A 13577-nucleotide genomic window follows, 5' to 3' on the forward strand; every position below is an offset into this window, starting at 1 on the left:
CTGCTGGCGCGGTGTTACACTTTTCCCTCGCGAAGGATGTGGCTGTATTTGACATGTAGGTGTCGCCGCACAGCAGCTAATGAGAACATAGTTGTAATTTATTAACCGATATAGAGAAAACCACTTCACTGCAGACTGACATGAACACCTGGATATACACTGCTGCTGTGGAAACCGGCGTAAAAATATGGAATCAACAGACATACACAGTTTAAATGCTGCTGTTTGGGTAAAATATTTTGGAGAGGGAGAGACATTAACAAACAGACAATTGTATGAAAGAAGGGTTGGTTTCTTAAAGGGATACTTCACCCAAAAATTAAAATTCTTGTTAATCACAACCACGACATTCTTTCTTCTATGTAACACAAAAGAAGAAATTTTGCGAAAAGGCTCTGTTGTTTTGTGTCAATAGGGGCTAATGTTGTCTGGTTATCAACGTCCTCAAATTATTTTTGTCATACAGGTTTGGAATAACATGAGGGGAAGTAAATGATGAAAGAATTTTGGGGTGAACACTAAATGGGCTATATACAATAATTTCATCTGCATGCAGCACACTATTATTATTATTATTATTATTATGAAACATTGTAGCTTCAATTGTTGGAAATTACAATCCAAACTTTTGGAGTTCATAGATTTGGACTTTATCATATAAAGAATAATCACAAGAGATTTTCTATATTTCTCCATTGTTTCCCTATTGACCGTCATGATCTTAGATGACAGAAAAATGGTAACTTTTATCTCCCGTTTGTGAAACTTTACTACAGAGTTAAAAGACCTTGTAAAATCTCCGCACTGTCACAAAATGTTTTTAGATTCTCCAAAATGCTACATTCTGGAATCAAGTCACACATTTCAATGTGACCTCATAGATTTCTCATCAAAGTCTGTGAAGACCAATTATCTGGACTGTGTTATACATTTTGCAGCTCTTTATTGTTTGCCTACAACACTGATCTCAGCTCTGTTCATATATGAGAGAAAATATGAGATATCCTTTTAACTTTCCCCTCTAAATCCTTTCATTTCACTTGTGTATCTTCAGCCTCCTATTATTTACCTTTCCAAGTTAATAATAAATCAATCACATCTCACATCGCTCCTATATCCTGCTGTTTATATGCACAAATTTTTATCATATGCCTGTGAAATCCGCCTAATCTGAAGGACAGTGAAAGCTAAAATATTTGCCGGATTTATGGCTTGTTTACCTTTAAGCGAGCTAATACGCTGCAGATGGAAAACACAAAGCCGACGCCAGAGAGAAAATCCAGCATGGCTTTTGATCTGGAGGACTAGGGGGAGTAGAATCTCTATGACTCTCAGCCCCGCCCACCCGAGAGTTTCAGCCAATGGGAGCGGGTTTGGAGGAGAACGCATGATAAAGAGAGAGGAAGGAGAGGAGGTGGTAGAGTAGCATTCATTGCTCGTGTGTGGGGAGCGGTCAATCTCTCACGCTGCTGCAGTCTGCGAGCATCTTCAAGAGTGAGACTCTTTTTTTCTATTCTCTCTTTCATTCATCTTTTATTCCATCCTCAAGCCTTTCATCCTTTATGTTTCTCTGTTGGGTTGATAGTCACTTTCTGCTCGAGTGTGCGTGTACACATGTATGTGTGTGTGTGTTAGTAAAATGTGGTGTTTTGGGATTAGATTCGGTTTGGATTGAATGTACGCTCGTACTTTAAAAATGCAAATTGCGCTCAAATGACAAGCGATGCAATTTTGTTGCCTCAAGCTCTTCTTGAGAACTTGTGAATAATCTTCTGTAGCCATTTAGACAACTTTTTTCTTCATGTAGGAAACCAAATCAAATATTTCAAGTGATATTCCCAGTCTTCCTAAAAAGTATCCTGCAGCCAGAGTTTGGCTGTGTCTTTCCATCTGAGTGGATTTGTTTGGGCTGAGCGCTTCCATCACTTCAGGATTATTTTGGGTTGTCCGTGTTATCCTGTGTCTGAGCTCTGCACCACTCCAAACTCTGTTTCTCTCCCTCCTCTTTTCTCTTTTCCATCTTTCTCTGCAGAGGAAGCGCTTGTTTGTTCAAAAATAGGTTTTGGTTTTATTGTGTAATCTAGTCTTTAACATTGAGGCCATCCGAGGTTGGGATGATTCCGCCTGTAACTCTTCGTTGGAAGCATTGCAGATATTTTTGCGATCACGTTTATCTAAGCATTGTTTTAAGCATCTTGCTGATGGGATCGTCTCTGTAATTATCGTTCTCCATTGCCGACAGTGCACTGATGAAATGTACTTGTCATTTGTCCTTTGAGTTTCATGCAAGGACAGGCTCTCTCTCAAATCAACCTTTCTGTTTCCCTCAACCTTTAAAGATCCTCATGCCCAAACATCAGAAACGGGCTCAATCATGTGTTTGATTATTAAATTTGCATTTCAGTCAAATAATGTGAGAAAAAAGTGTATATTAAAAGCAATATCTTGCACAGGTTGAGTAGACACACTCCTGTCATGCCTGTCTGGTTGGTCTAATAGGTTTTAGACTATGCAGATAGCTTAGAATGAAAGCTCAGGTTGAGCGCTCATTGTGTCTGTGTGCTGGTCTCAGCAGCAGAGCAGATGTGTGCTGAAACAGGGCTAAGGTGTGCAACAACCTTAAACTGCAATGCTGTGGACTGGATTACCCGCTGAGAGAGCGTGTATGCTTAGTGCGGAGAGCAAATCTATGATTCAAGGCTTATGAGTGTTTCAGAGGACTCTTAAGTTATATACTAATTTGAAACGTCCTTTTCATTTAGTGTGAAATGTTGTTTTTTATCACATTTGAGACTTTTGTGAATCTGAGGTTTATAAAAGCAGTTATTTCCCCAAAATGTCCATGTTGTTGTTTCATCACGGGGTGTGATTTACAGGGTTATGGGGGTCTGACTTTCTAGCTTGAGGGGCACCCTCTTTGACCCCCTACACTGGTGCTACGAAAGGTTCTCCACAGAAATGTAACAGAAAAAAATTATTTTGGGTTCTTCAAGAAACTATTTAGTCAATGGTTCTCATAAAAAACATTTCGTCTTACCTTTTATAGTCTGAAAAAACACTTTTTTCAGTACAAAATAACTTTTGTGAAAATGATTGTTAAAGGTTCTTTTCAGAACCATTCGGTTCTTCTATTGCATGGTTTGGCATATTTACTTTTTAGAGTGCACTAATAGTTTTTTATTGGACAAATAACATTATGAGCTCTACGAATGTTACATGATAATAGCGTTTTTTTATTTTGATCAGTAAACGCAAACGTTTTTCACTAAACAGACATTCGCAGAAGTCACTGTGCCTGAGGGGGTAACTATAGCAACAGTCTTCTGGAGGGCATTGGTGAGGATCCATATCAGCAAAAAGTGCATACTCCCATTAATAATCACCTTTTACAGATTTACATATTATTAAAATGAGTATTTTGTTTAACCGTCTCAGAATTTGTACCTTGGTTTATTATGATAGTAGCACCAAAATACAGTCTGCTACGAGTAAAACTCAGCAGGTTCTTAGATATCGTATAAATTACCTGTAGAACTTCATGTAATAACTTTGATCCTTGCTGAAAATCAATATATGGAATCATAAAAGGGTTATTGTCAGCTCATTAAAATCAACAAATGGTAGTTGACAAATAAACCGTATGGGTCCTATGGTAATATTAAAAATGAATATGAATAATTAGTAGGGAGGGCACCGATACCAGTACCAGTGTCAGGCCGATACTGAGTTAATGTGCTCGTAAAAATACACTGATCCTAAAGACCGATACCTCATGTGACATAACTAACAGAACTGACTGAGATTTGTGCTTTTGAATGTTTGTGACAAGCACACAAAATTATTTCTTTTCTCATAATATGTTTGAGGTGGAGTTGTTTGTAATTATGACGCAATTCTATTTTTATTAGTCTCAGTGTGTTGTGCTTTGAAAATTGCCACTCAACCCAAAAAATATAGGTAAAGGTATCGGTATCTGCGAGTACCAGAAAACAAAAATTACTCGGCCTATACAGGTGAAATTAGTACATCCCTAATAATTACTTTTGATAACATATTATTTTATATTACTGTACTGTATTTATAATATAAAATAGCATAAGAGAGAATTATCAAAATCGTCATCTGATTCTGTTCTTAACTGCTAGTTTTTCTTCCAAATTTTTGCTATGTCACACCATAGGACACATGTGGTTGATTTGTCAACTACCGAAATACGATACATTTTGATACACTTCTTTGTTAAATCTGGTTAAGATGGTTTAGCGGGCTACATTTTTAATGGTTTTGACCCCTTTTTTTCTGTTCAGACTGGTCTTAGATAGACTGGAAGACTGTCAGACGAGTCAAAATACTTACCCTAGATGTAACAGTTTTTCAGCATCTTGATGAAGATTTTAACCTTATTGTGAGAATAGGTTCTTTAAACCAGGCTCAGATGTATTCTGCAGACATTCTTTTCTAATATTGTAGACAATTTGTGGAATGAATTCAATCATAATGAAGTAATGTTTAACTGAGCTGAGAGTTCTCACGAGAATCTTATTAACCGTCGAAAACATGATCAAATTAGTCACAATATTTAATAAAAACATGTGAGAGGACTCAAGCTCTCCTCTCTGTCTCGCTCGTATTTTTTCTCCTTCCTTGTGTGACCTTGCGCTTGAAGTCAGCACAGTTACAGTAGCCATTCAGCTGCTTGTATCGATCCGACCTGTCATCTCATGCAGTAAGCCACTACAATACCACATGCTTAATGGACAGCGTTTCCAACAGGGACCTTCTAATGAATTCTTTGGGTTAAAACAGTTTTTCCTTGCATGTTTTTCAGTTTGAATCGTTTTTAGGGCAGCCTTTGCAGTTTCTGATGTGTGATTAGATAAAAAATGTCTTCCGTTGTGTTGACGTTTGCTTGGTTATGTTTCTCTTTACAGAATACGGACGTTTTGAGGCCAAAATCCATGACTTACGAGAGCAGATGATGAACCACAGCATGAGCTCCGGATCTGGATCCCTAAGAACCAATCAGAAGCGATCTCTCTACGTCAGGTAAAATGTTTCATATACTAACCGTTCTCCTTGCTTATGACACAGATGCGACTCTGAAATGCCAACAATTCCCTGAACATAAAAATATGGGATATATTGTTTCTCCAAGTGCAATTCTTTGTCTTGTTGTGTGGCACTGATGTTGGATTTATGTCAACACGACTCTGGTGTCTCAAGACTACAAGATGTGTTTGTAGCCTGGGGCGATGTGTTTATTAGACACACGAACACTTCAGGGGTTTGCGTGTGAAACAACAGGGGTCCTGACTGCAGAACAGTCAAAATTCATCAGTGTCCACTTTACCTCCCTCCCTTTTGTACTCACATACTCTGATTCTAGATCAGACAGGAGTGAGAGATCATACATCCAGTGCACCTGCAGCCATTCTGTTTACATGACCTCAATAAAAAGAGTTATTGATAGTTAATTTCAAAGGGCATCCATTGGATCTAAATGTGTCTTTATGTGATCAACGCTTTGGTTATCTCTTAAAATGTCTTTAATCTTTATTTAAAGATTAAAAGCTGTTTTGGTAATGTAATTGGATGCTTTAAAAGCAGAACATTACACAAAATATAGTTTGGGACATTGCATAGTGGATTATACATAGCTCATATAGATCTAAATTTGAATCTTTTCACCTTTCCCGGGTCTACCTTTCTCTACTTAAAAAGGGCAAAAAATGTCAAGTATTATTTTTTATGTTTACAAGAGTTCATTTATTTCTTTGAAAAAAAAAGATGACACTGAAACGTTCAAAGTCTACCCTATCATAAGCCGACCTCTAATGAGTCCCAAAGCTACATAACATTGACCTTCCCCTAAATACAGAAATTATGGGAAAAACAAACAAGTAAAATAAAATATCTTGTTATAAATCTCCTATTTCTGTTTCACAACTCACCTAAACTGCATAAAGGCTGGTAGCGACAGGCAGCTGGAGATTTTGGAGATCTAACTATAAATGTATATCTATAGATTTGGCACCCCTATTGAGCGTTATCTGGAAAGTATCGACAGAGCTGGCGCACCTGTGGTTATCCTTTGTGATAAATAGCTCTCCTGTCAGCAGTTGCATTCTCACACACCTCCTCGCATCCTGATATACATTATACTCAGTACCACCTCCTCAGATGCGCAGTAATGCCACATGCCCCCTCTGTGGGTGCTGGATAATTGTACCATTGACAGTCATCTGGGACGTAGAGCTGAATGTTGGACAGGTTTAGGGGAAAGAACCGAACCAGAGGAAATAAACCTTATAGGGAGTTATGTTTGTCCTGTTTGCCTCCGTTGAGCATTGAGATGCATTAGAGTTCTACTAGATAAATTCAGAGGTCTGATTCTGTTTCTGTAAATCGAATGCGCACATTCATTTATAAGCGATGCACGCACAACTCCATTCACACAGAAAGTATCGAATGAGTCATTTATTGAGTGATTTCCCTCAATCAGCATCTTTCTGTGTCTCTGTCACAACAAATCAGCATCACAATTTCTCTAAGGCAGAAGTGTACGGATGCATGTGTGTCCGTGCATCGCTTAATGGATCTTATTCATATGAAATTCTCTCGATAGGATTACCATGTTACCATAACAACACCCTATGTAGAGTCGTTTCGTCTGGATCATTGTGCATGAAAAGTTCAATATGTGTGATTTGTCGGGTGCAGTGTACATTTCAGAATATAAATTGCAATCTCCGGTTTCATTTCTTTGCATGGTTTGAGCAGTTGGTTTTGATGAAGACTGGAAAGTCAGATGTCAGGTTTAACACAAACTCGAGTGAGAGGTGAGATCCCTGATGCACACCGGACGATTCCACTCAACTTTACTCTCAGGGGCTTTTAAACAGCACATACTTCCACAACCAGCGGACGTGTTATGTTATCCGCACCAGTTCCCACACTATGGACGCTTTCTGCTTGTTTGCGTTTTGGGCATGTAATGCCGTCCCCCGTTACATGCTGATGGCTTCAGCTTTTATCTGCTTGGCAAATGCTGCACTCTTTTTGTGGAGGCCCGAGCGCTCTCTTTTAACGAATTATCTTACATTTGCTGTAGTGGAAAATGTTGTCTCTGAGGTTCACTACACATGGCTGTTTCCTAATCTGCCGAGCACTGTGTAATACACACATACATGATGTTCTTCCACGCACACAAACGAACACACACAAGCTCACAGATTCAAACATGATTCTCAACTGCAAGACCCACAAAATCAGAAGCCAGATTTTGTCCTTCAGCTGTGTTGGTGTACATTTGGTTTTTAACGTGAGGGTCATTCTACAATCCTGCTGACGTCTACAGATGAAAATGCACTCCTGGTTTATTTCGTTTTCTCATTATTTCATTTGAGATTATCACTGCTGTCCTTCTAATACCTCGGATGTCCAAATTCATTGATTTTGGGGAATTGTATAAACACTGCACTTTTTAAAAGATTTAATGATGTGTTGTTGAAGTTGTCAAGCACTTTTTAATACTTTTTATTGGTTAGATATTTGCAAAACCCAGTGACAAACATAAAGGATGTGTAATAATAATGATTTATGGCAAAAAAAACAATCACGAAATATGGGATACAAGGTTTCGGAAGGATGTCAGCGTTGTACTAAATTATTTGCCAGTTCTTGGGCACCATTGACTACCATAGTAGGAAAAATTACAATTGTAGTCAAAAGTGCCCTTTTGCTTTTTTAACATTCTTCAAAATATCTTCTTCTGTGTTCAACAGAACAAAGACATTTATAAAGCAATTTCTCCTTCTATGGTAATCAACTGTAGCTAAAAACTGTTTGGTTACAAGCATTCTTCCAAATATGTTCATCAGAACAAAGACATTAATATAGATTTGGAACAATTTGAGGAAGAGTAAATGAAGACATAGGGCTCTATCATACACTCGGCACAATGGAGAGCCAGGTCTGACGCAAGTGGTTTTCTTTTTGCTAGTTTCACATCGACGCATTTTCATTTTCACATCCTGCGCCACGTTGAATAGCAAATGCATTTGCGCCCTTTTGTGCTTCCTTGGGCACGCTTGACTGAAAACGAGAGCGGGTTAGTAATATGCGCCTATAGACGGGAGCAGCAGCACACGAGCATGCCAAATATTACAAATAAATTGTAATATTTTATAATATTTTTTTAAAACACTTCAACCTCAGGCACAAGCAGATACGTTTCCTCTTTGGAAAAAGCATCCAGTCTTTACTTTCGCAAATTCTGCCGTGTAAATAGCAAATCCGCCATGGTGCGAGTGCAACGGGGTCTTAAAGGGAATGGGAGATGAGACTCTGATTGGTTTACTTCACACTTTGCCTGAAACACACCCATGACTCAGTAAGAGAATAGGCACAACCCCTTTTAACCATATTCCCGTTCCTAAACTAGCAAAAGTGGATTCGGACATGCCCTAAGTGCACTTGCGCATTGGGCTATAGGCCATGTGCTTAGTTCGTTGAAATAGGGCGCAGAATCATTGTTTTTGGGTCAACTGTTCCTTTAAGGAAAATATAGTTTGTGGTATGTTTAACTCAACCCTGTGTTGTCCCTTCTATTTGTTAATAACACAAACTACCAACTAACAAAAATGACACATGTTAAAATGTGTTTTTACCACATCTGTTTTTTTTGAGTTTATCATAAATGGTATAGCATGGTAACATTTGTAAATCTTTACCTAATATCTTGGACATCACAATATTTAGGTAATTTTACTACATTTATTAATTACTCTATTTATTTTTGAACAGGGAAATTGTTTCCTTTAGTGGAATGCCTACATCTGCATTATGGAACAGTGACATGCATATTTACATAGACTTTGAAGCAAAAAATTTTTTTGCCAGAATTCATTACTTTTTGTCACCTTATGTTTGTCAGTGGGTTTTGCAAATATCTAACCAAAAAAGTTTTAAAAAGTGCTTGTTAACTTTGATAACAGTATTTAATCATTTAAACAGTGCAGTGATTTTTCCTTTCCTGAAAAATAGCAAATCTGGACAGCCAAGGTTTCAGAAGGACAACGAAGAAATGTACTTATTACAAGTTAAAGCAAAAAAAAGGAGTTTTAAAGCATATATGGTTTTCTATAGGAGTTTTGCACATTTCAGTTTGACTTTTTGCCATCTTAAAGTACACCAGCATCTGCTGCTGCAGTCACCAAGTGACTCATACGCCCCTGTGAATGCTGAATTGGACAGCATACTGTAAATGTGTAAGATAAACACTGATTAATTATTTTCTAACAAAGAGAAAATGTACTGCAATCAGTCTGTTATTATTTTGAATTAATAATTGTTATAGAAGATGAAAATTTAAGTGTAGGTTCACAAGCCGGGCTCATACCTGCGATGCACCCAAGAGCAACACGTCTTAACAATATCTGACAATGTTTGATTTGAAGTTTATTTACTGGTTCAGATAACAGTTTATCTGTTGTATAAACTAATCAAATACTGATACATTAGATTGAACTAAAAAACATTTTATTTATTATAGTAAACGCACATGACACTGCCTGAGAGCTCAGAGATCATCACTATATGTGTCGTTTGACAGCAAGGTTCGGTGTTTGTCAGCAGACTGCACTGGCACATGCTGTTTGGGGAAGATTGGGAGAAGCATCACTGCGGTAATGATGCCATGGAGGAATGAATTCGCCATAATGGGCTCAAGATCTGCCACCAAACACACATATAAAATATTATTTATCTGCCTTGTACGTAGCTTGCAGTTTCCATAACAACCCCAGTGTCTTTTTAGGCCAATAAGAGAACTTGTGCTTTTCCCCAAGGCATGAGCTCCAAAAGCGAGAGAGAAAGGATGTGCATTTCATTTTTAAATGAACGATGGATCTGCTACGGTGATCAGTACGCTGTGTTTTATTGCTAGTACTGATAAATATATTTTTTATCAATTTGTTATTTTGCCAAATAATTCATGGTTATAAAATTACATCTGTTTCTTCCATCATATGGGCCAGCCATTATGTCCAAGCCATTAATTTTGTCGTGCAGGTATTCGCTTGCAGCAATGCACTATGGGTAGCATATCTTTCTTATTGATCTTATGTCCTTGGAATGATATTGATCACAACCAGAGGATGAGGAATAAATGTTTAGTTTGGTTCAGAAAGGCTTTTAAGAAATACGAATAGATATTCAACATACTGGTGTACTGTATGTAAACATGAATGATTCTGTGGATTGCATACTATACCTTTATTATGCTAAAGTAACATTATATAATATAAAAGGTTTACTTCCTGTGCAAGCAAGCCTACATACATGCAAAAGGAAGCACACTCACAGGAAGTGACATCATTCATTAGTGTTGTTCAAATCTACATTTGTTGCATCTGCATCATAAACTTCGATCCCAGACAGATGTGTTGTCATGGCTACAAAGAGCAGTATAAAGCAGAGGTGATGGGAGCAGTGGACACTTTTCTCCCATTCTCTCTCTTTGTCATTCTCTCCCTCCCCATCTCTCACATATTTATTCAGGACAGCCTGTCGTTTCAGAGAGCTTTTATCAAGGCTGAATATCCATAAATGGTGTTTAGTGTGCTAGGTGTCATTACGGAGTATAATTGGAGCTCGGTGTGTTCTTAAAAAAACAGCTTGAATAAACGGCTGTCTGTTTTTTGTGTAAAGGTCCAAAACACAATGACCACTACTGTGTAGTGTTTAGATATTTCATCGCATTCTACACAAAGTAGTGGAGAAACTTGAAGAAATCACTTTTCAAATTATAAGTATGTTGGTCACTATAGAGGTCAGCTGGTCTGGCAGTGTTTAAACAGGAACCTACTGTAGAAAAACAGGTGTAATTGCCATTATTGCAGTTATCTTTAGTATTGTGTACTCATTGTATTGTGACAGCCTGTCTGTTTTTTATGTGTCTGTGGTTCCTTTCACTGTGGAGAATGCACTCTGGCCTGTAAAAGGTAGATAAGGCAGAGGGCCCGGTTGTGACCCAGTGTTTACTGTGGGGAGATGTGGGTAAGTGTAGAATAAGAATATAATCTAGAGTACAAAAAATAAAACCGTTGTTATGAATTGAATTATTATGAAATCAATAATTTTTTCAAGGAACACCCACATCCGATGATAAAAGTTCATAGGGAGACGTGTGTTTTGACTCCTGTGATGGCATTGTTATTTTGGTGATGCAAATATGTGACCCTGAATCCAAAACCAGTCTTGAGTAGCACGGGAACATTTTTAGTAGACAAAAATACATTGTATGGGTCAAAATTGTCGATTTTTCTTTTATGTCCAAATTCATTAGGATATTAAGTAAAAATCATGTTCCATGAAGATAAGCTATAAAATTTCGTACCTTATATATATATAAAACCTTTATTTTTGTGAGTGGATGGCGTGCCACAGTGCCCCGATTAACAACTTCAAAGGCGATTTTCTTAATATATATTTTTTCTTGCACCCTCAGATTCCTGAGTTTTAAACGGTTGTATCTCAGCCAGATATTGTTTTATTCTATAAACTCATACATCAATAAAAATCGTATTTATTCATCTTTCGAAAAATTGACCCATAAGACTGGTTTTGTTGTCCATGGTCACATATAAGAAATATTGGAGAGGTTAAGTCCTGCTAGAGGAATTATTATGTTCACAACTGCTCTATATATCAGCCAGAATTATTTATCAAAACTTGCAATGTCTTGTGAGGATTTGATGACCAGTTGTCGTAACAGAAGGTAACTATTAATAGCTGATCAACAGTCCTAAGAAATGAATGCAATGAATAAGATTTCAACTGCATTATTGTATTTGTCATTTTTGAAGCGTTGTTAAACAATTCTAAAACAATATGGTTAAAACTGTATTGTGTCTTAACATCATAAATGTACATAACCAAACAGTTTCCAGTAAACATATATTTATGTATTGTGTAGATGCTTTTATCCAAAGTGATTGACAGTGCAGTCAAAATTGACATTCTTTGTATATTTTATACTATTTGCGATCCCTGATATCAAACCCACATCTTTTGCATTATCGATTGCTTGTTGAACGTGTAATGTAACTGATGGTCCAACATACGTTGAACTACAAAAAAAAACTCCACTAATCTGCTGTTAACATAACAAACATCAGAGCGTGTCTCCAATCTGCGCGACTCCCTTTAGACACTTCAGGTTTAATCTCAGCTTGCCGCATAAATGTCAAGATTCTCTGTTCAGCCCAGCTTTGATCCGGTCTGAATGGTCTGCTCTTTAAATAGAATGGACCTCATTTGTGTCTCTTTTTAAGGGTGAGTCTATGAATCATGCTTATTCTTGTAGAGACAGCATGTTTCTCAAGGATCAATGAGAGATTTCCTCCACAGAGTGATTCACTCACTCCAGGCGGCAGGAGAGTAAACTGCGATCTTCTTTAAAAGATGAAGTTTTTCAACTACACATTTACAAATGTATCAATATGCTTAAGCAGGTCAGATATGTTTATTTTTAAACGGTAAATCAAACCCACATTGTCCACACGAGCACCCCGACTTAATATGGGAGAGCATGTGCATTATTCAGTAGCTCAAGGCACTGACCTGTTTATGTTTTATTTATACGTTAAATCAAAATGGTGCATACTGTATGGACATATAAATGTAATATCATGTAAGCTCCCCCCAGGCCTGGCAGGAAGAATGATGGCAGCCACGTGCAGATTTCTGTAGTGGTGAAATTTCCATGATGTACTTCCATCAACATATCCTATTTCTACACACATTTGCCATTTCTCAAAGACAGTACATCACATTTCATCCTCAATATTCCCAGAGTTTAAATTGAGTAGAATTTAAAAGAGTTTAGGTCTATGGAACTCATTCTGTTTGTGTCTTTACAGAGCGTTGTTTGACTATGAGAGGGCGAAGGACAGCGGTCTTCCCAGCCAGGGTCTCAGTTTCCGATATGGAGACATCCTTCACGTTATCAACGCCTCTGATGATGAGTGGTGGCAGGCCAGGAGAGTGACTCCAGAAGGGGACAGTGAGGAGATGGGTGTCATTCCCAGTAAGAGGAGGTGGGTACATATGCATACTACTCTATGGTATATACTTGGTTAATACTGCAAATCATATTTTTTCTGCATTCTTATCTCATATTATCCTTCTAATATGATGTCCTTTTTAACTAAAGACGGTTTCAGCGGTTACAGCATAAGCAAACTACTTCCAGTAGATCTCCAAGAATTAAGTAGTTAAGTAGCTTTAATTTAAATATACAATAAAATATTTATATTAATATAAAATAAATTGTAATATTACATCTAGGGATGTAACAACATCAAAATCTCACTGTACTGTAATACCTCTGTATAAAGTCCACGGTACAATATTTATTGCAACATTCTAAATGACAAATGATGACTTAGAAACGTGCTATAAGCATCCTCTTTTCTTTATCCTCTAATCATAACTTTTGCTTAAAGGTATAGTATGTGATGGTCAAATTACCTAAAAATCCCTTAAAATATTTTTGGATTTTATTTATAAAATAA

At 37.4% G+C, this 13577-nt stretch overlaps 1 protein-coding gene across 23 annotated transcripts in view; it reads left to right on the forward strand.

Annotated features, from left to right (window-relative positions):
* dlg2 (discs, large homolog 2 (Drosophila)) overlaps positions 1 to 13577 on the forward strand; it is a 192135-nt gene that overhangs the window by 165553 nt on the left and 13005 nt on the right. For all 23 annotated transcript variants that reach the window (XR_008905064.1, XM_056735915.1, XM_056735918.1 and 20 more), the window contains 2 exons: positions 4932 to 5046; positions 12924 to 13100. Coding sequence is in view for 22 of the 23 variants with exons in the window: in XM_056735915.1 (XP_056591893.1) it covers positions 4932 to 5046; positions 12924 to 13100 (292 nt within the window). In the remaining variant the exon portion in view is untranslated. The remainder of the gene's footprint in view (positions 1 to 4931; positions 5047 to 12923; positions 13101 to 13577) is intronic.

Source organism: Triplophysa dalaica, chromosome 22 (genome assembly GCF_015846415.1).
Source record: "Triplophysa dalaica isolate WHDGS20190420 chromosome 22, ASM1584641v1, whole genome shotgun sequence".
NCBI classification, from domain to species: domain Eukaryota; kingdom Metazoa; phylum Chordata; class Actinopteri; order Cypriniformes; family Nemacheilidae; genus Triplophysa; species Triplophysa dalaica.